We start from the raw sequence: 24,936 nt of genomic DNA on the forward strand, positions 1-24,936 counted from the left end.
ACTTTCATTTCCGGACTTTTCCCTAACTTGACTTGTGCTAGTACTACTTGGAGCTTGCTGAATGGCTATTGGATGAACTTATTTGTGTGACTTTGGAACTGGCTGAGGAAATAATGAAGCCATGATGGCTGGGAAAGTAAGCAAATTTAGGGAAGTGCTGTCCGAAGTTTTAAAGGGTTTGATTGCTTTGAGTTTGTGATCTAAGACTTGGATTTGAGCAAGGCAATGTTATATGATGGATGATTTCTGAGCCATGGAGGTGAGTGACCTCAAACTACTTCTAAAGTGATTTATGAATCGTTTCTTACATTATTTACTTTTGAACTGTTTCCAAAGTTACTTTTGAAATATTTTCTTGCATATCATGTGTGCTGGCATTTGAGTGTGCCTTGTTTGCTATATTTCTTGACTTCATGACTTGTATTTTTGTTGATAACGTGTTAAGCGCTTATAATGATTTCCAAAACGAGTTTTCGAGGCGAGTGTGTACTTTATCGCATTCGACCTCGATAAATGTGAAATTTTTGATTGAAATGTTACTTGCGCATGAATGTAAGCCTTTTGGGCTGAACTGGCCATTGCCCCTTGTTACCGGTCGTCTTGAGTCAGAAGCGGACTCGGTCAGGCGATTAGGAACTTGGGTGAACGTTTGGTATACTCGAGTATTACCTATGTAGGTTGGTGGAGCCTGACCAAAAGCCAGGGACGGGGTGAATGAAATGAAATGAATGACCAAGTGAGCGAGGAAATGTCAGGAGAATGAATGTATCCTTTTAATGAATGTTACTATCGCTTTCCATTGTAAATGTTTCTTGAATTATTGATAATCCATATTTACTGTTTTGCAAATGATGTAGTTGTTTCCGGATTTATCATTTAATTTATGACATCATTGCTATATGACATCATTGAAATGAACTATTGTGAAACCGAGTTGATTAATGATTTTCTGGTTACTCGTTGAGCTTTTAACTCACCCCAAAAACTATTTTATTCCCCTCCACAGGGCTCGTGGCGAAGGAAGGACTTGTAGTACTTGTGCACGTGTATGGATGGCCTAAACTTTGTACAATTTTGGATTTGGAATTATTTTATGTATATTTGGGATTAGTTTCCGCTGCATTTGTGACATGTAATTATTGGAGACGGATGTGTATTTGTGGACCATTTGATGTATACTTGAGATTTGTATTGTATTCATTTGAGGATTGTAGTGATCGACGGAGTCTCGGCGAGAGTTGGGCAGGCGGCCCGCCGAACCCTGGGGTACGCCCTAGGGAGAGGTGGGACCGTCACAAAAATTAACGTGGACTAACTTGGATCAAGAAAATGATTTGGAAACTATATTTCCTTATAGAAATGTATAAAAAAAATTAATATATTGAAAAAAACAAACTTAGAGACAAGAAAACAAAATAATGTCGAGAAAATATATAAAAATTTTCGGTTTCTCATACTCCTAGTGTTCGGGGCGTCACAAACTTGGGGTAAGGAAGAAGTGAGTTTTCTTTTGCACACAAAATTAGTTGTATTTCATCAATTTGAAAAAGTTTGTTTGAGTTGATCTTCAAGTTTAAGAGGAGTTTGGTAGTCAATTGGTTTGCAATTCCTTTCTTCTTATTTACTTATTGTTATGCTGTGATCCTTAAATTGCTTCTACTTCTCTCAAGTGATATTGTTCATTCATTAATTGATTTTATTGTGTGATCACTTAGAAAAGAGGATAAATTTCATATTGAACAAAAAGTGTCCATAACTTGATTAGTTTTTTAATATAGCTAATTCACCCCCTTCTTAGGTTGTTTTCGATCCTTACACAAAATACCCAAAAATACAAAAGAATTTCCCTTTTTCTTTTCTTCTTTTTCCTCCCCTACCTCAACTGCCGGCAGCAGGTAGGGTTTTTTTTCCCTCTTTCCCTTCCTCCCTCTCTCCTTTTCCCTCTTCTTCTTCCTTCTCCCTCTCTCTCTTCTTTTCCTCCACTCTCACTTGCTGCCTCTTTTCCCCTCTGATCCTGCACGAACTGGTTGTGGGGGAGGGATGGGGCGGGGAGAGAGGCAGCAAGTGAGAGTGGAGGGGAGGGGAGGAGATGAGAAAAGGGAGGGAGGAGGAAGGAGGAAGGAGGAGAGGGAAAGAGAGAAAAAGAAAAAAGAGAGAGAGAGAGAGCCTGTTGCTCCCAGTGTCGGTCACTGGTGGAAATTCCAACGCTAGTAAGCGGTGAGTGGTGAGGTGAAGGAAGAGAAGAGAAGAGAAAAGAAAAAGAAAGGAAAAGAAAAAAAAGAAGAAAATTTTTTCTATCTTAAAACTTTTTCTACAAATTTTATAATAAATTATAGTAAAGTTTTATGTAAACATCTAAAAAATTTATTTACCAAACGGGGCCTTAATATTTCAAAATCTTAACCCAATTCAGTACTTAAAATTAATAGATCAAAATCTTAACACATTGAAACGTGTTTGATAGTAAAAAATAGAATATTATAATTAATTAAGTGGAACTGAATTGTGCACGTTTTAAAAAATAAGTGATAAATTATTTACTTATCAGTTAACGCAAAATACTATCAAATATTAAAATTTTAATATTTATAATTTAATAGATTCAAATTTTAAATGTTAGATTTTAATTTTATTAAATACACTTTAATTGATTTTATATGAGACGCAAAATTTTTATTTTGAAAGTGAAACTAAGAAAAATTTTTATATGAGATGCGTCTCGAACGATTTTTCCTATTTTTAATTACTACCGTTGCCATGTTTCATCGGAACGGTAGCCGTTGGCTCTCGTGTATTTTCCGGAACATTTCTCTCTGTTTGAGCATCGGAGTAGAAATATAGAATAACGCCAACATCCCACATCTGCATACACACACTACACCCTACTACACGTACTAGGGTTTTAACAATATATTCCTGAACTTGGATTTATCCGATTGCGATTAGAAATAAAGAAATTGGGTTCTGAAAATCGAGGGTTTCAGTTCTGGTTGTCAAGCTTATTTTACTTCGCAATCTTCGGAATCCTTTCAAGTTTTGGTAAGCTTTTTAACTTCATTCACACTCGCGAAACATTTCCTGAACTCGTTCGCTTGCTGCCCTTTTCAACGTATAATTTTGTAATGGTTGTTCCTTTTTTTTTTTTTTTTGGTCTGATGTACTTGACTACTTTTTCTGGATTCAGTTGATATACTATGGAAGCATTGTATGGATTTGGAATTCGTAATTTAATGGCAGAAGTGTTTGCTGGGGTCGATTTTGTTTTCAATTCTCAATTTTTTATGCTTTATGCATCTGAATGGGGTTTTGTTTACAGATACGGTTACTCTGATAAAGGTGCTTTTCTAGGAATTTGTTAGAAAATGCTGCGAGGACTAATGTCCATCTGATAGAACATTCTTTTTTTTTCGTCCTTGTTTTTAAGTTCTTGACCATTTCTATTGATTTTAAGTTGGCACTCGGAATTACATTTTTTTAATTTTCCTTGCTACGATGGTTCTGTTCTTGCTCTTCAATTGTCCAAGACTGGATTAGTAAAATTTTGCCACTTATGAAAAGGGAGAACGGGCCTGCTGGCATTCGAAGGAAAGTAGGTCTTTTTCCTCTACTTGGTTGGTACATTTGTCTAAGACTAGATTAGGAAATTTTTGTCATTTATGAAAAGTATGAGAATGAGCCTTCTGGCATTGGGAGGAAAAGGGGGTATATTTCTGGTAATTGGTTGGTAAAACTATGGCTTGTTAAGTGAAGACTAAGCATCTCTGGTTCAACCAATGGATCTAGGAATGACCTTTTGTGCTTGTGTACAGGTTAAAGCTTGAGGTGCTTTGTAACATGGAGAGTTATGTGTTTTTTCCTATTTTGTGGATCACAATTAGGGTTGGGTTTTAAATTTATTTTCTTATTATAGAATTTTTTTTTGGCAAAAAATTTGAAAGTCACTCTCATAAAACTTTTAATTGTTAATGAATTGCTCTTATTTGCTTTTCAGTGTGGATCTTGTAAGCTGTTTCCCATGGGAAGAATCCTTTAATGAAAACTCTTTGATTCATATATTTAAATCTTGTTGTCTATCTGAAATGTATGGTTCAAGGAACTATGCAACTCCAGCGGATCAAGGTCCTTATCCTCCATTGCAACATTGTCCTCCTGCTCCCCCACCTGCATTCTCGCGAAGCTCTCATCTGCCTCTACCAACAGCAATTCAGCAGAGCCGTTTGCAGATTCCACTTCACGTTGGTCATCTAGGGCACCCTGTGTATCAGTATACTCCTTCTGGGACACCTCAGCAAGGACCACTTAGTCCAGTTTTGTCAAGTGGAATAAATAGTCAACCTTTCTTTGCTTTACCTCCTCCACCTGCACCTCAACCACTGCAAGTGCCTGGAAACTCCCGAGTGCAGCTACCTTTGCAGTGGACTCATACTACTTTTGTTTCACCCACTGGACCTCCGTCAGTTTCTAGAGTGCTACCACAACCTCCTTCACAAGGACAAACACAATTTAGCAGTCAAGTTCATCAAGCCCAAGCAGGTAGCATGCAGCCACAAGTACAACCTAATCCACCAGCCTCTAGTTTGTGTACATCTCCTCCAGTTGGATCCTTTAAACACTCAATGCCACAACTTTCCACCACTGCTCCTGCTGGGCCCCCGGCACTACCACCACCACCTCCTCTTCCTTCTCCTCCTGGATCTCCACCCACTCGATCATCTTCACCACCTCCCACTTCTTTGTCTACTTTCTCAAAGAGTTGTACATTGATAGCTGTCCCAGCAGCATCTAAGCCTGCTTATCATCATGAAATTGGATCGAGAGACAATAAAAGTTCGTCCCTTGAAACATCAGATCAGGTTGGTGATGCTGTCCATGATGGAGAGGCTGGTGGTAAGTCGGTTTCTGCTTTAAGGAAGAACTTGATCTCAGATCTTCCGTCACCTCCACCTAAGCCTGCAGATGACAGAACTGTCCATAGTATTGAGGTTCTGTGTCAGTACATTGCCAAGAATGGCCCTGAATTTGAAATTTTGACTCGTCAAAAAGAGTCTGGTAATCCAGAGTTCAAATTTTTGTTTGGTGGACAGCCAGGGAGTGAAACTGCAGTTGCTCATGAGTATTTTTTATGGACAAAAAGGAAATATCTTTTGGGATCTGGATCAGTTGAAAATCAGGGGGACCATGATCTGTTATTGAGACCTTCAGGACGGTCTGCATCTCAACTGAAAAATGCAAAAAATGTGAGTCCCCCTTACTCACCTGTGGATTCAGATATGGACATGGAAGGTTAGTGCAACTAGTTTTGGTCACTTTATATATACATATATATTTCATCCTTTATTTTGTTGGATATTTTGTGAACAAAACTGGCTATTTATGCCCTTCACCAGTGTATTCTTCTCCTCCTTTTTTAACTATTTCTCTCTTTAAGTTGCACTGTAGAGTGTACTTTTGCTAGTTTTAGTTGCTTCTGCTGATAGTTATGATGGCTTATGTTATAAGAGAATACTTTAATTGGTGTCTATGCTAACAGATCTTCATGTTCCTCAATCTTACTTGTACTGGGAAATTTTGTCTAGTTGTAAGCTGCATACTTGGCACTTTTTTTCTTGCTGAGTAGACATGTAAATGGTGAGGATCATCCAGAATTTCTTCTGCTTGTCTAGTTGTTACTGAACTACTGAGTTTAGGGATAATTGAGGGTATACACTTTAATTTATTGCAAATTCACTTGCTCAATAATACCTTTTGGTTAGCTGTATATTGATGTTTATTTATATGTTGTTGCAGACTTATCATATTCACCATTAAAAAATTACCTTTTACTGGTACCAAATTATGTGAGCAATCTGTCACTTGGATATATACATGTGTATGTATATTTCTGTCAAAGGTTGCATGTCTTGAATACAATTATATAGAGAAAATTGCTTTACAACACTTTCTGTCATTTCGAAACACAGTAAGGAAAATAGAACTGATAATATCTCTGAGTTTTTTTCCCCCTTGTCCTGAGATGGAAGCAGGAGCTGCAATTTCCTTGCTACTTTATTTCAAAGATTCACAAAAAAAAAAAAAAAGTATTTGCAACAACTATTTACCCGAAATTTTTCTAGCATGGAGGAGGTTTGAGGTACTTGATAGAACTGACAATAGCTCAGAGTTTTTTATTATTCGCCCTGTCTTGAGATGGAAGAAAGAGCTGCAATTTCCATGCTACCTTATTTGAAGGATTCACAAAAACAAAAAATGAAGTATTTGCAACAACTATTAACTATAAATTTGTCTAGCAAGGAGGAAGTTTGAGGGACTTGATATTCTAAGTCATGAAACTGTTGTTCTAGTCTAGATGGCAGTTAAACCAAGGAATGTGATACTTGCACATTAAAAAGAGACTAGAGGATGCTGAGATGGACAAATCCATATAAGGTCAAAAACTAATGGCGAATCTGATGACTTAAAAAGGACCTCTGCAGTCATTAACAGTGTATTGCTTAATTTCGAGTTTTCTTGACAAATATGAAATGTACTTTAATGTAGCTGGGGCCAACTGTGAGGGAAATAGTCTATTATCGTGAAACTGTTACTCTAGAGTAAATGGAGTTAAAATCCAGCAATATGATACTTGCACTGGAGAAAGAGAACTAGAGGAGAATATGATGTATAAACCCAACAAGGAAGAAAACTAATGGCTAAGCTGATGATTTGGAGAGGACCTGTAGTTGTCTACTTCAGCTTGGTATTGAGCATCAGGATCAGAGTGGTAGGTATTATGTTTTCTCTTGAAGGTAGCGTTGTATACTGGTTATATTGTCCTTTTTGATGGTTTGGATGGCTATCGTCTGGAGATAGTTTTCAGGGATGAAGGGTTCCTGCTGTCCCACTTGGGACTGGAGTCTGGTGGTGGATCAAAAGTAAATAATAAAAATAAATAAAAACACAAAAAAAGGTTGTTAGATGCAGTCGTGCGTTGGAAAATGCAGTGGTTATAAATCCCTGCTTTATGATATCTTTGATATTTATTCTTTTTATCGAATCTATTTATTCAGCTACATTTTAGTGTGATACCTTTTGTTTTGTATTTTGATTCCATGCACTTTAGCATGCATTGTTTCTGTATAAGGATAGAAAGACAAAGTAAGCTAGGGGTCGAAACAGTTGCAGGTGGGGTTCATGTGGTGTAGAAATGTCCTAATTGATGTTAGCAAGGTTTACTTCTTAAGGTGTGGGCTGAGTGTGGACCATTCAGAACTGACTCCCACTATCCCTAGAAATTTGTTTATATTACTTGATTGGTCTACTTGCTGGCTTCATGTCAATATTCCTTGCATTATTAATCGATTGAGGGATCTTCATTTGGGATGCTGAAGCTTCTGTGCAATGTTCGTAGATGACATCACACATCCAGATGAAGAACCGCAAAATTGCACGCCTAACGAAATAAGCCATGAGATTATTTCAGTATCTAATAGACTTGATAAGTGGCAAGAATTACAGCCTTTACCGGGTATTGCAGAACATAGCCTTGCTAAGGATGCATCAGATGAGACATTAACACATAGCCTTGCTAAGGATGCATCAGATGAGACATTAACATATTCTGGATGGCAAGTATCAGAGGAACTAATACAAGGTATACATATCTTGTGTCTGGATCTTTGTTTTATCCTTGATTTGATTAGATCTATCTTTTCTCGCTCGTTCATATATATGCATATTTTGCTAGTCAATTTGTTTGGTTTTGAATTTATTATTATGCTCTATCATTCTTTCACGTGTACCTCGTGTCTGTGTGATAATCCATTGTACTTAATGATGTTTACTAAGGTCCAATGTGTTTGAAGATTTAATTTAGCATTTGAGCTTGAGATTGATTAAAATCATTGATGAATCTCTGGTTAAAATTCACTCCATACCCAAGAGCTGTGCTGAAGTGCTTTCTATCCAAGAAATTTGAGCAAGCAGATGTATATGTGCATAGTTTTTTAGCATACTGATTATCTTCTTTAAGATTTCACATAAGACATTATTATATCTTTGTCGGTCTTCCTCTCATTAGCTTACAGCTGGGTGGTTCCATCTTATACACTCGACTTTTCAGTGTTTTTACTTAAAACTGATTAATTTGAATATGTTAACCTTTTCCCTTTAATATTTTGGTTGGAAGTGCCAGTTGGGAAAATGGGCTACTTATCCATTTGGCATTTGTGTGAAGTTCAGCTACATTGTTGTTACCTTAATCATATGGTTGAATCTCTTGCTCACATTCATAGGAGTGATGGATTGTTTTGTAACAAGTCTATCTAGCTAGTTGGACATTTTGGGATATTGATAGAGACAATGGCAGATGTCAACTGAAGTTTATAAGAGGCATGGCAAGAATGTTTCCGAAGCCCATTTGATTTGGCATGTTTTAGAGGACTAGGAGCGTCCTTGGGAGTTGGATTGAGGCTTTAGAGTCTTTTATAAAAGTTTATTTCATTGTTCATTTATTTGTTTAATGTTTTCTGGTCTAGTATTTTAGGGGTATTCTTGCAGGAATTCTCTTTTGGTATGTTTGTATTGGTATTTTACTTTCAGTCTTAGAGTGAACGAGGAATCTTTCTGATTTGGTGGTAGTTTTCATGGTCTGAAAATATTATTGTTTCTATCCTAGTTTGAGTAATGTACTGTAAATTGGAATAGGATTTGATCCACCAGTCCATAAATATTGTACTTCTGTATAAAGAGAAGACAGCAATTCTTACGTTAACAAAATTGTGCGGACTGATTATCTTCTTGAGATTGTGTAATGTAGAGGTGGCAAATCAACCCACTTAACTAAATTTACCCATACCCGCCCATGAATAGATGGGTATGGGTATCTTAAATTTTTGTATATGGGTATAAATGGGTTACCTAATAATACCCATTTAATAAATGGGTATTATTGGGTAACTCATCAAATCCAATTAACCCATTTAGAATTCTCTTCCCCCCAAGTCTCTTCTTTTCCCCCACCTTTTTTTTTTTTTCAAAATTTTCATTTTGTCATGATGTTAACTACTTTTGTTTCATTATTGTTATTATTATTATTTGTTGGTTTTATCTTATTATTTTATTTTATCTTAGTTTGTTAACTTGCTCATTTTTTAGCATTACCAATTATGATAAATTTTAGCCTATTTTCTTATCTTTATAAAATGAAATTTTAAATTTATATATGAAAAAATGTTAGGGGTTCAAAATTTTTGGATTAAGTTTTTATATTAATTTTTATAGTACTTAGTTCAAATTTTTATATTCTTATTATTCAATTATTAAATAATAGGTAATTTTGTGACATAGAGTATAAATGAAAAAAAATTGATAATTAAGTTTATTGAACATTATAAGTAAATATTTAAAACTAATGATGGGTACAAAGAGTGGTATAAATTGATAACTTAGTTTGCAAAAATGAATTTAAATGAGTTTACAAAAAATTAAAATAAATGGGTTATAAATGGGTAATTGGGTTACCCAATTCATTTTTTGACTTACCCATTTATATCCATCTAATTAAATGGGTATAAATGAGTTGACTCACTTATACCCATTGCCCATTTTACCCAACCCAAACCCGCCCAAGTCACCCATTTTGACACCTCTAGTGTAATGCAATCTTGTGCTGGGTGTGATGCCTAGAGGCTTCAATGAGTGGTTCCTAGAGTTTTCTAATGTTACCTCCTTCATTGCATGTTTCTGTAACTTCCTTTTATTTCGTGTTCTGATTTTATTTATTTTTTGTTCTCGCTATATTTTCCTACAACACAGTGACTTTCTCAGAGTTCTAAGCCCTTGAAAACAGCTATTTATAAGTGCTTGGCCTGCCAAGTTTTGGTGCTGCATCAGATATGATATTCTAGTTTGCATAATTTTACTGATAAAGTGATGGAAAACAAGGTAGGGGAAGAGAGGAAATGTGGGTAGAAAGGGAGTGAGTAGAGAGATGAGGTAATGGGAGGCAATATATCCTGGGTTTGTCAATGAGTGAATAAACAACTTATTAGAGGACGTATGTGCCTTGCCTATTAATTAGAGGACAATATGAAATTGTTAAGATTTCATTCTCTTAAAATGAAATATGAATCCTAAAACAACCAAATCCTATATATTACTTGAAACAAATTCTGAGATGTACAAAAATTTTAGAATGAAGGTTAAATTTTTCCAAATTATTTTTTTTAATCTTTTTTCAGGCCTCTTATTACCTCCATTATATGATGGATTTATTCCAATCTGATCTCAATTATCAAACTCTCAACTTTGGTTCATAGCTTGCTCAGAATGGAGTGGTCATCCACTCTTATTTTGTTGTCAATGTAATATGAGGATGGGCTTTCGATTGAATGAAGAGTTTGATTGTCAAACTTTTTCCCTTCAATGCACAGGTGCTGGAATTTCTTCCGACCAAAATCGATCCATAATAAGAAAGTCTGTTACCAAACTTGGTGGCTTGATTGCAAGATCCTCTGGAGATGTTGAAAACTTGTCAACCTCTAATGTGACAAAGACTTCTGAACTGCTTGAAGTCATAAGCCAAACTAATACATCAGCCCATCTGGCGGAGGTTAGGTTGGAAAAGCTTCCCACTCAGCTGGTCACCCAAGGTGGTAGTCCTTTCACACTCTTGCAGGATTATGCTTCCAATGAAAGTTCTGATGATGAGGCTCATCTGGTACCTACCACAGCTGCCCTATCTGTTAAAAGGGACTCTGTACCTCTTGATACAGATTTCAAGGTTGACTGGGGCACAGATCTTGGGGCTAAGAGTGCTTTGGAGTCTCACAAGGGGCTTGAGCAGCTGCCTCAATCATCTATTTTGAAACCAGAAAGTGTTGTAGTGGAGGCTGAGATGCCATATACAACTGGAAAACCAGAGGATTTTGTTGATAATACTTATGGGAATCAAGAATCTCCTAAAGGTGGTATGCCACAGAGGGAATACCAACAAAAAGTTTTTCTGATAGATGATGCTAATTTCGAAAAGCAAAAAGTTGCAAAGAGCTTTTCTTCTACATCAAAGCTTGATAAATTTGGAAGGTTGATTAAAGCAGGTGCTAGTGACAGTGAATCTGATGGTTCACCTTGCTTTAGTCGTCGCCAAGGTAAAAGAAGTAGAAATAGGAGCAGAAGTCGATCTCCTCATGATACCAGGTGGAGGAGAAGTCCATGGAGAAGAAGGGAAAAGCGTGGCCGGTCTCGTAGGTATGCATAAATTTTACTTGTCCGACTTATATCTAGGTAATGTTTTTCCTCTATTGTATCATGAATTATGGGATGTATGAAATTTCAATATCTGCTGCTGATTGCTCTGTAGCTTGTCTCCAAAGAGACGACGGAGTAGGAGCAGATCACCTTTATTTCAACATGGTGAGGATAAAATGAGAAGGGACAAGAGTCACCGTTCAGAATGCTTTGACTTCATTAGAGGCAAGTGTTACCGTGGAGCATCCTGTCGATATCTGCACTGTGAGGACAAGAGTGATAGATCAAGATCTTATAAGAGGAAGGAACAATTTCAAGATCTGCCATATAGTTCAAGGAGTTCTGATCTCCATGAAAAAACTGAAATTCCTTACAAGAAGTTATCTCGGGAGCATGATGGAGGCAGGATTCAACAGTTGAAGCCTCAAAAAGTTAAAGCTAATACTGATGGAAAAAAGCATACGAATGAGGAGATGAATGAAGCTGTGACATGTTTTCCTGATAAAAGTGGTCCTGTGGAGCCTCTGGTCAACCCAATTCTGGAGGCTAACATCAAAAAGATCCCTGGCATTGCTGCCCATTGCAGGCTCTCTCCCTCCGAGAATTTGGATGTCCATCAATCTCAAGGTAATTCTTCTGATCAGTTTTTACGGAATGCTGATTACCAGCATCAACAGAGGGATGCTTCTTGTCATCCCAAATGTTCACCTGTCCACGCAACAGCTTCTGACCCAAGCCCCCATCTGATGGACAAAAGTTGCGTGAATGAGGAGGGTGCCAATGAATCACGTGTTACTTTGAGTACTATGAATGAAACTTTGCCATGTCAGAGTGTTTCATCTCAACCTATGGTACATAAGGAGTCAATTTCATCAGATCATCGTTCCCATTTGCCACTGTCCTTTGCCTTGGTCTCTCAGGATACAAGTTCCTCATTCAATCAAGAGATGCCGAGAGACTACAATCTGATTTCACCTGCTGGGGTATTTCCCTCTCATTCTTCATCCGTTGAAAGTCATCATCTTTATCAGCCTTCGGTTTGTCACTCTCATTCTCAATTTCCTTTTCCACCAAACCCAACCTGGAGTTCTGTTCCACCACCATCAGCACTGTATCATCATCCTCCACCACCTTCTGCATTTGTCAGTGATAGGAATTTAACACCTGGACCATATACAGCTTCTTCAGCACACACGATGCAGAATATGCTGCCTCGAACAAATGATTTCTCTTCTCAGACCTCTGCCAGGCCTTTCTTAACTGAATTCCGTATTTCTAGTGTTGGTAAGAGTCAGGTATATCCTCCAATGCAGGAGCCAAATCGACCTCCAGATCAGTTGAATGACCTCCATCCGAGGACATTTCCCGTAAGCCAGCCAAGTCAGTCACATGGACGTGCTGGCCTGGTTGGGGAAGGTCAATTTACTGGACAGCCTGTTCCTGGCTTATATTCTTCGAACTCATTTGATAAGGACAAGAAGCACTCTCAGACCATGCCCTTTTCAAGGGAATCACCACTGAAGAGGGCCCAAGCATTTCCTAGTGACACTTTGCCACCAGGTGAAATTCCTACCATTATTCTGCCAATTTTGTTTAACAATATATTGGGGAAACTTTTTTATTTTATTTTATTTTAAATTGGGGAAGCATTCTTATGTATCGGTACCCTGCAGTTGACGGTGTTTCTTCTATTCATCATGAGCATGGAAATCTCAGTTCTACTATGCCAAGCTACACAACTGATTTTCTTGACAGGAATCAGCCATCTGTTTTGTCTGACACTGGTATATCAAGAATATCAGACCGATTTAATCCTTATGCATGCACTTTTGACCAGCCACTGAGCTCGAAATTTAGCTGCAGTAGTTTACTCCAGGAAAGGGACAGGCCATTTGGTAATCAGTTGGGTGCTGCATACAGCTTCAGCCAAGTCCCAGTTGCTGGGAGAGATATTGCAAATCATGGCTCAGGAAATTTGATGTCTTCACAAAATTCTGCTCAGCCTCTAGATGGGATTTCACCACAGCCTGGTGATGGCCAGTATGATCCTATCTATGATAGTATTGAGCCATCTTTAAATTCAGTCAGGAAATCCAATTATGGTCAAAAGCATGAGATAACAGATGAATCTGATGTTATTGTGAGGTCCAGTGGGTCTAATAAGCCATTGGATAAGAAAGAACACAAGCTTAAAGGGGCTGTATGTGATGAAGAAATTGGATCCTTGGAGAATGATGAGTACGGGGAGACAGCAGATGGAGAAGTGGGTGCTGTTGAAAATGGAAGCCCAAGTAATTTGAATGATGCTGCAGAGACTGCTGCAGGAGAGGTTGAGATTGATCAGGTGAAGGCAACTGGGAAAAGCAAGAAGAGCAAGGATTCCAGATCAATGAAGCTGTTCAAAGTTGCCCTTGCAGATTTTGTGAAGGAAGTTCTGAAGCCGTCGTGGCGCCAGGGCAGTATGAGTAAAGAGGCATTTAAGACTATTGTCAAGAAAACTGTTGACAGGGTGTCTGGAGCTATGAAAAGCCACCATATCCCCAAATCTCAAGCAAAGATTGATCACTACATTGACTCATCACAAAGAAAATTGACTAAGCTCGTGATGGTATGTCCCTTGCTGTTATTTGATGATATTGAATATTTGTACTGTCAATGGCATATATTGAATCTTTATTTTCGTTCGAAGGGGACTAGGGGAGGAATTGCCATCTGGAAAGTCCAATAATAGTTTTCTTTCTTCAAATTGATTGTTGTGAGGATAGTTTACTTTTTAGGTTGGTAAACTTACAAGAATTAACTCAGGATTAAGTAAATGGATAGTGAAATAATGTATTGTAGGTTAGTAAAATTATGCTTGGTTTTATCCTTTAGGAGGTGAAGTCGTGAAAAATACTACATTGATTTGACCATGTTAGTATACCCTTTTACTTTTAGATCTCACTGGGTTAGAGCATCCGAATTAGGACTGATGCTTGTGTTAAATGTTCAAGCAAGTAATGCATTTTCTTCAATGCTAAGCTGTGTTCATGAGTTCATTGATTCAATTTGTTCGGCACTTGACCACGAAAATTAGTATATTCCAGCTTACATCAGCGTATTTCCTTTCTATAGTTTGCTGTTTCTTCCAGAATATACGGATTTCGGATGCTGTGTCTCTCTTTGGCATCTTTTTTCTTGTTAAAAGATGTAACATGCTTATGACTAAGAGTTAGTATTTGTATCTGTACCTTTTCTTGGACATTATTAAGTTACAAATTTACCAATAATAGTTCTCCTTGTGTTGATATCTGTGGAGTTGTGTAGGTGGTTAAATGTATGATTGGTGTTTAAAGAATTTAGGATTTCCAATATTTTGTTCAAATCTAATATGTGCATGTGTATGTTCTGTCTTTGGCCTTCATTATTCAATCAGATCATTTGTCTCTTTTGTGTTAATTCATGCCATTGTTTGTCTAATCTTATTCTGTAGGGCTATGTGGACAAGTATGTCAAGGTATAAATCCATATAAGACGCGGTTTGGACAAGTATGTCAAGGTATGGATCCGTGAGGTGTGGTTTGGACTGGCGATGGCAGAAATTTTGCTCCTGCTCTGTAAGAATTGTGATTTATCAGTTTAATTTTACGGTTAAACCTTTGATTTGAGCTTTAGGGTAGATATGAATGTGACAGACTATTGGTGGGAACCTGTAGTGCCATTTTGGGGAGATGGAGCTATGTGCCTAAATCTTCTGTGGTATCCATTATCGTTGTCGCTTGTGGAATGCGGAATCTCTGCTTTCATGTGCGTTGATGCAGGGGTGTTTCAAAAAGCTTTCAGAGCCAGTGGTACAAATAATTGAGTTGGTCAGGTGTGTAGCCTTGGGACGCCTGGTTGATTCCTAAAATGAAATATCTATAAACAAAGTCTCTCCAGGATTCGCGTATAGTCAAACGTATTTCTCATGTACATCTTTGATGTTTCCATTAGTTGAAAATTTGGTTTCACAAAGATAAAAAGTTTGTTAACTTCTCTGAATCTGTTATTTTATGAAGACTGATAAACGGGTATAGAGATTGTTGCAATTAGATTTGATCAGATGCCGCTTTTATAGTGCGTCAATTTGCTTCGTTTAAGGTTACGAGGTGTATCCATATGGCCGAGGGGATAGAAGAAGATAGCTGACAATGAAGTAGAGATAATTCCAGCAGTTCAATCAAGAGCCATACTTTTGCACCTGTATCTGGGTGCCTGTTCAAAGAAGAAAATTTACTGCTGTATTTACTTTCGGATGAGAGCATGACGTAGATGTCTAATTGGATGATCCTGGTGCTCTTTCCAGAGTTTCTAATGAAGAATTAATGGTTACTTTGCATATGTGAAACCAGGGTGATGGTGGATGAATTACTGGAAATATCTGGAACAGGAATTGATCAAAGCTGGGTCGTGTCTGTGTGATCTGGAATTGCACGAAATATGCTGAAAAGAACTGGTCTGGAAAGAATGGTTGGTGCGGTAGTCGGGATGGGAGTGTTTGTCAACTTACATATGCGCTATGTTGCTGCTAGTTGCAACTTAAAGAAAGGTTTAGGGACCGTTCATATCCTTTCCTTCCTACTCTGCGAAGGAGTACAGTTAACATAAAGAATGCAACGAGTAAGAATTGGTGGTTGGCTTTGGGCAAGATTTTGCAATAAATTATACTCCTTGAGCCCAATTAGTTTTCTTTTCTTACAGGTGTCTATGTTTTTCTTTTCCTTCGAGTTTATGCGTTTGTAGTAGGTCTAACTGTCCTGTGTATGCTTTATTACATATTAGAGATTCTCTATTCTCTCCCTCTGTTTCTGTGCATGCTTTTCTTGGATGCCTGGAGTTAGGGTACAGATTTTTATTATTTTTTTTGGTGGATGCTAGTGGGGAAGAGGGAAGCTTGGAGGAATGTAGTGTGAATCAAGATCTCATTGTATGACTGAGGATCAGATTCCCTCAATCTTATTTATTAAAAATAAGATAAATGAATTCAATGATGACTTTCGTTTGTTCAACATTTCGGACTATGTAACGCATGGTGCATGCGTCTTGTTCAAAAAACTTAAGGTGTGTTTGGGTACTTCACGTTTGGGCTATACTTGAGAAAATGTTTATGTTGTTATTATATACACACATTTTATATAAGGGTGGCTCCAACGGCGTTGAGTGGAACGTGTATTACACTCCATTCAATGTTGTTCCATTGAAGAAGTTTAATGAGCATTACACGTATCATATTAATGATGCATGTAATGCTTTGTTGATTGGGTCCAGTTGTGGGCTTTTTCTATTTTTTTTTTATCAAATCAATTGGGCCATTGTTTGATGATCGTTGCTTACTTTTTTTCTTTTTATTAAAAAAAATTTGCCTGAAGTCCAAAATTTTTTCTATAAATAAGGGATACTTTCTTTTCATTTCTCACCCTCATATTTCTTCATTTCTCATACTCTATGACTCATTTATTTCAACCACTTAAACAATTCCTCAAAGTGTTCTTATTTTCTCATTATGGATGAAAATTTTAATAGTTTTAGGAATATGTTTAATGCTTCAAACATAGAAAATTCATCATCTTCCCAAAATCAAAACCAACAAAATTTTCAAAATTACCCCAAATTTTCATTTTTTGGTATTCCACCAAAAATAATTACTAAAAATATTAATATTTTTGAGGGATAGAAAAATATATATTATTGAAAATCACAAATTAATAATATTTTAGAAAATAAAAACTCTAAAAGGTAAAAAATTTAATGAAAGTTAATAATTTATTTTTCAAAAAATGTGATTATTTTAAAAAAATTAATCTTATTTATTTATGAGAGATTAGAGATGTGCATTATAAAAATAAATATTTGATTTGATTGTGGGATCATGTTATTATACTGTATTGAGTGTAATCTATTGTGAATGAATGTGTAATAAAATTGGAAATAGTAGAATGCTGACCTGACATGTGGATTACATTTTAAAAAGCGTAAACCACTGCGAATACCCTACCAAGAAAGGGAGGTTTAGTTCTTTGTCTTCTTTCTTGCCACATGACTTCCTAATAACTTGACAAGTGGAATGACGGTAATATTTCTTACTCCCTTGCATATTTTTTTTTGTTCCTTTGTTCATGCCAAATCAAACAAGTCTAATCTTTATGTTGTTCTTTTTGAAGCCAATGGATTTTCTATCTAAGACATGGGAGTTTATTGTAACATCTCAATTTTTTAACACGTGCATAGCTCTTGTTTAAGGAAGTTGTGATTTTTTTTTTCATTTTTTATTTCCCCACTTCTTCTTTGATGAGTCAAGACAAAATATCTACTGTATGGGTTAAGACAAAAGATTTTCACTACAGATCATATGCTTAACCATATGGATTTTTATTGCTTTTATGTGTTGTCTTATTTATGACTATAGGATCAAGTCTTACAGATTAATGAAGAACTTTCAGTTCTTGGATATTGATTAATTATGTTTAATTAGTACCTTACTCAACTCTTACATTTAAACAACTCCTTTATATGATCAATTAATGTCTCTTTTCTTGTTGTACTATAAATCATTTTTCAGAGTTGCATAGAAAATCAGCTTTCTTTCTTCCCAATTGTACTTAACCGTGCACTTACTTTAATACCTTCCTTCATTAATCTCAAGATTAGTGATGGATTTGATAGATCCCTCTTTACCTATTTCCCATAATCATAATATGATTCTTCACTTTCACTTAAGAGAAATTTCAAACTCAATTGACTACCTACCTTTGGTTTAATTTCAATTAAAGTGTGTATTTATTTTCTCTCCTTTTTTGGTGTCATCATGTCACGTAATACATGTTCAAAATTCTTTGACCAAATCACAATAATTAGGGGGCTAATTTCATTCCTTATAAAATCAAGGGCGAGCAAGATGGCTAATTTCATAGATGGAATTTCTCTCCATAACAAATTTTAATTGTTTTGATTTTTTTTTTGGCCAAAAACCGAAACTCAGGGAGGGGCGGTGCAGAGGCCCCATTCTGAGCCCGGACACGTGGCAGCCCAGGCAAGGCCGAGCTGGGCTTCGGCCCCTGGCCTCTGGCAGCCGACCTGGGCCGCGCCACTAGGGCTCCTATGGGGGGCGAGGGTTCATCCCGAAGAGGTCGGGGGCAATCCCCCTGAGTGCGGGATACCGACTATTCCGGGCAGGTCCCGAGACATACGGAGGTCGGATTCCTTCGCAGGTATAAATGGTAGCATACGTCAACTGTACAAGGTACGCTCACTATAGGCAAATTGCTCCTGGTTGTTACTACTTCCCGTGAACTCCACTCACCGGAAAACTAACTTGACCGTCGGAGTGCCCTCGGGGACAACCCTCGGGCCCCCTCTGTCAGCTCACCCTTTCTGTTTTGCAGGCTTAGGATCAGCTCTTCCATCAGCACGCCGAGCTGATCAGGTCAGCTCTCCTCGGGGAAGTTCCGTGCTTCTTCAGTTGGCGCCGTCTGTGGGAACGAGAGGTAAGTGCAGTTGTGTTGATGGCAAAGACGCGATCCAAGCGAGCGGTAGACAGCGCCGGCCCTGGAGGCGGTGAGGGGTCCCAGCGGAAAGAGGTTGAGGCGTCTCGGGGCGCCGGGGGCTCAGCCCTTTCAGGGGAGCGCAGGCAGCAGATTTTCCAGTTCGTGATGGAAAATCTCCCCATGCTGGAGGATATAATCCGGCAGGCGAAGGAGGGAGAGGAGGCTGAGGGTGCCCAGACCTCCGGGCCCAAGGGGAAGGAGAAGGAGTCACCCCCTGATCCTTCGGAGGATGAGTCACGAGATCAGCCCCCTAGGAGGAAACGGCCACGAACCCCTCCCCGTCCGCGAGCCTCGAAAGTCGGAGACAGCGAAAGATACTCCCGGCACAGGTCCACGGGGAGCAAGCCGAGGGGTCCCTCACTGGGGAGGCCTGCGAGGAACGGTCTCGTGGGCTCCCCAGACAGGTCTGCCAGGAGCCGACCTCGCAACCGCCTTCATTCGGACCCTGCCCGGGATGAGCTTGAACAGATCCTTAGGCCCCGTCCATACGAGAACAACTACGCCACCTCGCCCTTTACCCGGGAAATAGATGACTACCCGCTACCCCGGAGGTTTAAGATTCCGAGCATCGAGATGTACGATGCCTCTACAGACCCGGAGGACCACCTCTCAGTCTTCTTGACGCACATGCGCCTGCAAACCGCCGCGGATGAGGTCCGCTGCAAGACCTTCCCCATGTTCCTAAAGGGGAAGGCGCGGCTCTGGTTCCAGGGGTTGAAGCCGGGGTCTATACGGAGCTTTCCTGAGCTGGCCCGGCAGTTTGCAGCCCAGTTCGTCTCCTTGAAGGTCTACACGAGGAACGCAACCCACCTGATGTCCATCAGGCAAAGGCCCGACGAGTCACTGAGGAATTTCATGACCCGCTTCAATGCGGAGAGCTTGCAGGTCAGGGACAGGGACGAAAAAGTGGTGATGGCCGCCTTCACGAACGGGCTCAGGGTGGAAGAGTTTTTCTACGACCTGGCCAAGAAGCCCCCCGTAGACCTGGAGGAGCTCCTTCGCAGAGCGCACGAGGCTGCTAATGCGGAGGAGGCAGGTCGCCTAAAGAAAGAATCCGATCGAGAGCTCGGAGATCGGAAAGGTCGGACTAACCCCTCAGAGGGCAAGGACGTCCCATCCAAGAAAAACGTCTTCGACCGGCTCTCGAAGGAGAAGGCCCCTGCTCCGCCACCACTCCCAGAGAAGACCTACACCCCTCTAACACGGCCGAGGGCTCAGATCTTGGCTGTGATGGAGACGGAAGGGCTGGGAGATCGGCCGCCCAAGATGGGGACGCCCCGGAATAAAAGGAACCAGGATCGGTACTGCGCCTTCCACCGCGACGTCGGACACGACACGGAGGGATGCTGGGCCCTGCGTAAGGAGATAGAAGACCTGATCCAGCGCGGCTTTTTAGGGCGGTTCGTACGCCGACCAGGTCAGGAGTTGGGGCGCAACCACTACGGGGATAGGCACGAGGGACGGCGACGCGACCGCCCTAAGCGGCGCGACACTCCTCGGGGCCACTCTTCCGACCAGGACACCCAGAACCTGGCGGGGGTGATAAACACCATCGCCGGAGGCCCCACGGGAGGGGACAGTCATGCGGCTCAGAAGAACAAGCGACCACCCCCCGAAGGGGACGACTCCTTGAAGCGCTTGTGCATGGACGAGGAGATTACCTTCGGACCAAGGGATGCGGTCCCCCTGGCCTCCGGGAACCACGAAACCATCGTGATAGACATTGTCACCAACAACTACCGGGTAAAGAAGGTGTATGTCGACCAGGGTAGCGCGGTTGACATTATGTTCTATCGGGTGTTCAAGGAGCTCGGATTAAGGGATGACCAGCTGACCCCGGTCAGGACACCTCTGGTAGGCTTCACAGGACCACCCATCAGCTCGGAAGGGATGATCACCCTGATGGTCACAGTAGGACAGGCTCCCAAGTGTCGGACCGTTCCCGTTAACTTCGTGGTGGTCAAGCAGTCGTCCCCGTACAATGTGTTCCTGGGGAGGCCTGCTTTGAACGCCCTCCGAGCTATTCCCTCCACCTACCACCTCAGCGTCAAGTTCCCTACCTCGGGAGGGATAGCCGAGGTGCACGGCGATCCAGAGGTAGCCAGGGCTTGCTACCTGGCCACACTCCGAGGGCAGGAAAAGGTGGTCGCCCAGACGACCTGTTTGGAGCCCTACATCCCGGGGGATGAGGCCCAACAGCTGGGCACCCAGGATGAGATTGAGGAGTTCCCCCTAAGGGAGGATTGGCCCAACCAGGTTCTCCGCATCGGAGCCTTGTTGCCCGCCAAGGAGGAGGAGGACCTGAAAGCTCTGCTAAGAGAGTACTCCCAGGTCTTCGCTTGGTCGGTGGATGACATGCCTGGGATCCCAACGGACCTGGCAGTCCACCACCTTGACGTCGACCCTCACTTCAAGCCGGTGAAGCAGAAGAAAAGGAGTTTCGCCCCTGAGAGGAACGAGGTGATCAAGGCGGAGGTCGGCAAGTTGTTGGAGTCCAAGATCATCCTGGAGGTCTACTACCCGACCTGGTTGGCCAATCCGGTCCTAGTCAAGAAGGAGGACCAGACCTGGAGGGTGTGCGTAGACTTCACGGACCTTAACAAAGCCTGCCCGAAGGACTGCTTTCCCCTGCCTAGAATCGACAGGTTAGTAGACTCTACTGTGGGTTTTGATGTTTTATACTTCCTGGATGCTTTTAAGGGATACCACCAGATAGAGATGGCTGAGGAGGACCGGGATAAGACCTCCTTCATCACCGAGGAAGGGACCTACTGCTATAGGACCATGCCATTCGGACTCAAGAACGCGGGGGCCACTTACCAGCGCCTGGTCAACAAGCTATTCCAAGGCCAGATCGGCAGAAACATGGAGGCCTATGTGGACGACATGATCGTCAAAAGCCGGACGGACCAGCGGCTCATACCCGACCTTAAGGAGATCTTGAACATCCTCTCGGAGAGCCGGATGCGCTTGAATCCGAAGAAATGCACCTTTGGGGTCAGGTCGGGAAGATTTCTCGGTTTCCTGGTGTCCCGAGAGGGAATCCGGGCCAACCCGGATAAACTCCAAGCCATCATGGACATGACCACTCCGAGGAGCGTGAAGGAAGTCCAACGGCTAATAGGGAGGATGGCCGCCCTGAATAGGTTCCTCTCGCGCTCCGCCGTCCGGGAGTTGCCCTTCTTCCGAGTACTGAAAGCGCCGAAGGACTTCCACTGGACTGAGGAGTGCCAGAAGGCCTTCACCGACCTAAAAACCTACTTGGCCGAGCTACCAACTCTGACCGCCCCAGAGCCGGGGGAGACCCTATTCCTATACCTGTCCGCTTGCAACGAGGCCGTCAGTGCGGTCTTAGTACGGGAAGACGGGGGGGCTCAGAGGCCGGTGTATTACGTAAGCCGAGCTCTACAGGGGCCAGAGACACGATACTCGCCAGCCGAGAAGCTGGTCCTTGCCTTGGTACATGCGGCACGCAAGCTCCGCCCTTACTTCCAGGCTCACAGCATTGTAGTCCTGACCGACCAGCCCTTGCGTCAGATACTCACCAAACCCGAGGTTTCGGACAGGATGACCAAGTGGGCCGTCGAGCTGGCCGAGCATGACCTTAGTTGTCGGCCTCGTACCGCAATCAAGGCCCAAGCCTTGGCAGACTTCCTTGCAGAGGGGGCTAACTTAAACCTGGCCGAGTTAGCCCCGACCCCCACGGACACCCCGGCCGAGGAGCCATGGGTGCTGTTCGTGGACGGCGCCTCGAGCAAGGAAGGGAGCGGAGCTGGCCTGCTGCTCACCTCGCCCACCGGGGAAGAACTGACCTACGCGCTTAGGTTCGACTTCCCTGCGTCCAATAACGAGGCGGAATACGAGGCCCTATTGACGGGGTTGCGGATAGCCCACCAGATGGGTATCACCACGATCAGAGTCCGGAGTGACTCTCAACTCGTCGTCCTCCAGGTCCGCGGGGAGTACGAAGCCAAGGACAAGGTCATGAAGAAATACCTGGCCAAGGTAAGAGAGGCGGTGGCCTTGTTCGGAACCTTTGAAATCGAGCGGGTGCCGAGGTCTCAGAACAAGCGGGCAGATGCCCTCTCAAAGCTGGCGTCCTCCTCTTTTGCCCATCTGAGCAAAGAGGTCTTGGTGGAGGTGGTAAAACAAAAGAGTATCGATCAGGTCCAAGTCCTGGCTATAGACAGCTCGGCCACCTGGATGACGCCCCTCGTAGACTTCCTCAGCTCGGGTGCCCTCCCCGGAAACAAATCAGAGTCCCGCCGAATCCAGCTCCGAGCTGCCAAATACGCCTACGCCGGGGGAACCCTTTATAGGAGGTCGTACTTGTCCCCCTGGCTAAAGTGCGTGACTCACGAGGAAGGCGATTATGTCCTGCGCGAGGTCCATGAAGGAATATGTGCGGCGCATGTGGGGTCTCGGGTGTTGGCTAAAAAGTGCCTCCTTCTGGGCTATTACTGGCCCTCTGTCTTCCGAGACGCAGCAGATCTGGTCCAAAAATGCAGAGCTTGCCAGGTGCACGCCTCGCTGCGCCATCAGCCAGTTCAGGAGATGGTCCCCATCCACAGTCCTTGGCCCTTCGCTCAATGGGGGATAGACCTCCTGGGTCCCTTCCCCCGAGCCCCGGGAAGATATGAACACCTTGTGGTGGCAATAGACTACTTCACTAAGTGGGTGGAAGCGGAGCCCCTGGTCTCTATCTCGGGGAAGGCAATTCAGAAATTCTTCTGGAAGAGCATAGTTTGCCGGTTTGGGATTCCGCATGTCCTGATATCCGACAACGGCCTCCAGTTCGCCGAGAACCCTTTCCGCAGCTGATGCGCCGAGCTCGGAATCAACCAACACTTCACGTCGGTTGGTCACCCCCAGGCCAATGGTCAGGTGGAGAACGCTAACCGAATCGTTCTGCAAGGGTTGAAGACTAGACTGGAGTCCGCCCAATCGAGCTGGCTGGATGAGCTCCCCAGTGTCCTCTGGGCTTACCGCACTACGCCCCGGACAGCAACCCAAGAGACCCCGTTCTCCCTAACTTATGGAGTAGAGGCGGTGGTGCCCGCGGAGGTCGGTCTTCCCTCACCCAGAACACAGAACTTCGTGGCAACCTCCAACGAGGAAGAGCTCAGGTGCAACTTGGATATGCTCGAAATCAGGCGTGAGGAAGCGGCTGTTCGAATGGCTAAGTATAAAAGCCAGCTCGCCCGCTATCACAACGCCAAAGTGAGAACTATACAGTACCTGCCCGGAGACCTCGTCCTAAGAAAGAACTCGATCAGCCGAGCTCACAGCTCCAACAAGCTCGACCCAAATTGGGAGGGCCCCTAAAAGGTCATTGAGGTGAGCCGAGCTGGCTACTGCAAGCTCGCCAGCATGAATGGATCCGAGGTACCCCGTACTTGGCACTTCTCCAATCTGCGACTATTTTTAGCATAGGATAGCCTAGAAATCCCAGTTGTCTGTACTCTGGAATCAGAATTTTTGTTTTCTCAATCAATAAAAACCCGACTTTACAATTTCAATTCCACTTGTACTTGTTTCATTGTAACATTTTTTACAAGCCTGCACCTAACACTAGCACACTCAGCGTTCCCTCGCTCAATGTCCTAGTGGGGGGCTAGGGGTACTAAGCGGCCAAGTGTGAAGCGTTCGACCCAGGAGGTCGGCGCGAACGCACTCAATGGTTAAGCACTCAGCCGAGTGTGAAGCGTTCGGCGCGAACGCACTCAATGGTTAAGTACTCAGCCGAGTGTGAAGTGCTCGTCCTAGGAGGTCGGCGTGGGTTAAATATTCCAAGGCTTCTAAGTTGGTGCTCGACCCAGGAGGTCGGCACGATCAAGGTATAGTGTTCGACCCACGAGGTCGGCAGGATCGAGGAAAAACAAGGAAACTTGGAGGATTCTAGGAATTCTGCGTTCGACCAGGAGGTCGGCGAAGGAGGAGTTCGACGCCCAACCTGCTCGACCCCTAGAGGTCGGCGTGGGTTAAATATTCCAAGGCTTCTAAGTTGGTGCTCGACCCAGGAGGTCGGCACGATCAAGGTATAGTGTTCGACCCACGAGGTCGGCAGGATCGAGGAAAAACGAGGAAACTTGGAAGGGTTCTGGGTTTTGGAAACTCCGCGCTTGGCCCAGGAGGTCGGCGGAAAGGA

General features: G+C 42.4%; 2 protein-coding genes across 10 annotated transcripts; both read left to right on the top strand.

Annotated features, from left to right (window-relative positions):
- Window positions 1-2,662: 2,662 nt before the first annotated feature.
- LOC113740052 (uncharacterized) lies at window positions 2,663-16,253 on the top strand. Of its 9 annotated transcripts, none has more exons than XR_003460385.2 (9): window positions 2,746-3,039; window positions 3,992-5,283; window positions 7,388-7,630; window positions 10,410-11,226; window positions 11,339-12,786; window positions 12,900-13,834; window positions 14,699-14,822; window positions 14,922-15,079; window positions 15,346-16,044. XR_003460385.2 is itself a non-coding variant. In XM_072046199.1 (8 exons), exons 2-8 carry the CDS (start codon window positions 4,080-4,082, stop codon window positions 14,726-14,728), a joined length of 4,638 nt encoding a protein of 1,545 aa, XP_071902300.1. In that variant the 5' UTR covers window positions 2,746-3,039; window positions 3,992-4,079; the 3' UTR covers window positions 14,729-16,044. The 9 variants fall into 9 exon arrangements, 4 of the variants coding, with proteins under 4 accessions (XP_027123344.1, XP_027123339.1, XP_071902300.1 ...); XR_003460388.2 differs by having other exon boundaries at window positions 2,867-3,039; window positions 4,094-5,283; XR_003460382.2 differs by having other exon boundaries at window positions 14,699-15,079.
- A 2,493-nt stretch (window positions 16,254-18,746) lies between these two features.
- LOC140004772 (uncharacterized) lies at window positions 18,747-23,609 on the top strand. Its single transcript, XM_072044917.1, has one exon. The coding sequence runs from the start codon at window positions 18,747-18,749 to the stop codon at window positions 23,607-23,609; it is 4,863 nt and encodes a 1,620-aa protein (XP_071901018.1).
- The last annotated feature ends 1,327 nt before the right edge of the window (window positions 23,610-24,936 follow it).

The sequence above is a fragment of the Coffea arabica genome, chromosome 4c, assembly GCF_036785885.1.
Source record: "Coffea arabica cultivar ET-39 chromosome 4c, Coffea Arabica ET-39 HiFi, whole genome shotgun sequence".
NCBI classification, from domain to species: domain Eukaryota; kingdom Viridiplantae; phylum Streptophyta; class Magnoliopsida; order Gentianales; family Rubiaceae; genus Coffea; species Coffea arabica.

What these genes read in the sequence shown, in the direction of transcription:
- LOC113740052 (XM_027267538.2), top strand. Translation starts at nt 4,080, where the DNA reads ATGTATGGTTCAAGGAACTATGCAACTCCAGCGGATCAAGGTCCTTAT. An exon ending in AAGCGTGGCCGGTCTCGTAG is followed by an intron (nt 11,227 to 11,338) that starts GTATGCATAAAT and finishes ATTGCTCTGTAG; the next exon opens with CTTGTCTCCAAAGAGACGAC. An exon ending in TAGTGACACTTTGCCACCAG is followed by an intron (nt 12,787 to 12,899) that starts GTGAAATTCCTA and finishes GGTACCCTGCAG; the next exon opens with TTGACGGTGTTTCTTCTATT.
- LOC140004772 (XM_072044917.1), top strand. Translation starts at nt 18,747, where the DNA reads ATGGCAAAGACGCGATCCAAGCGAGCGGTAGACAGCGCCGGCCCTGGA.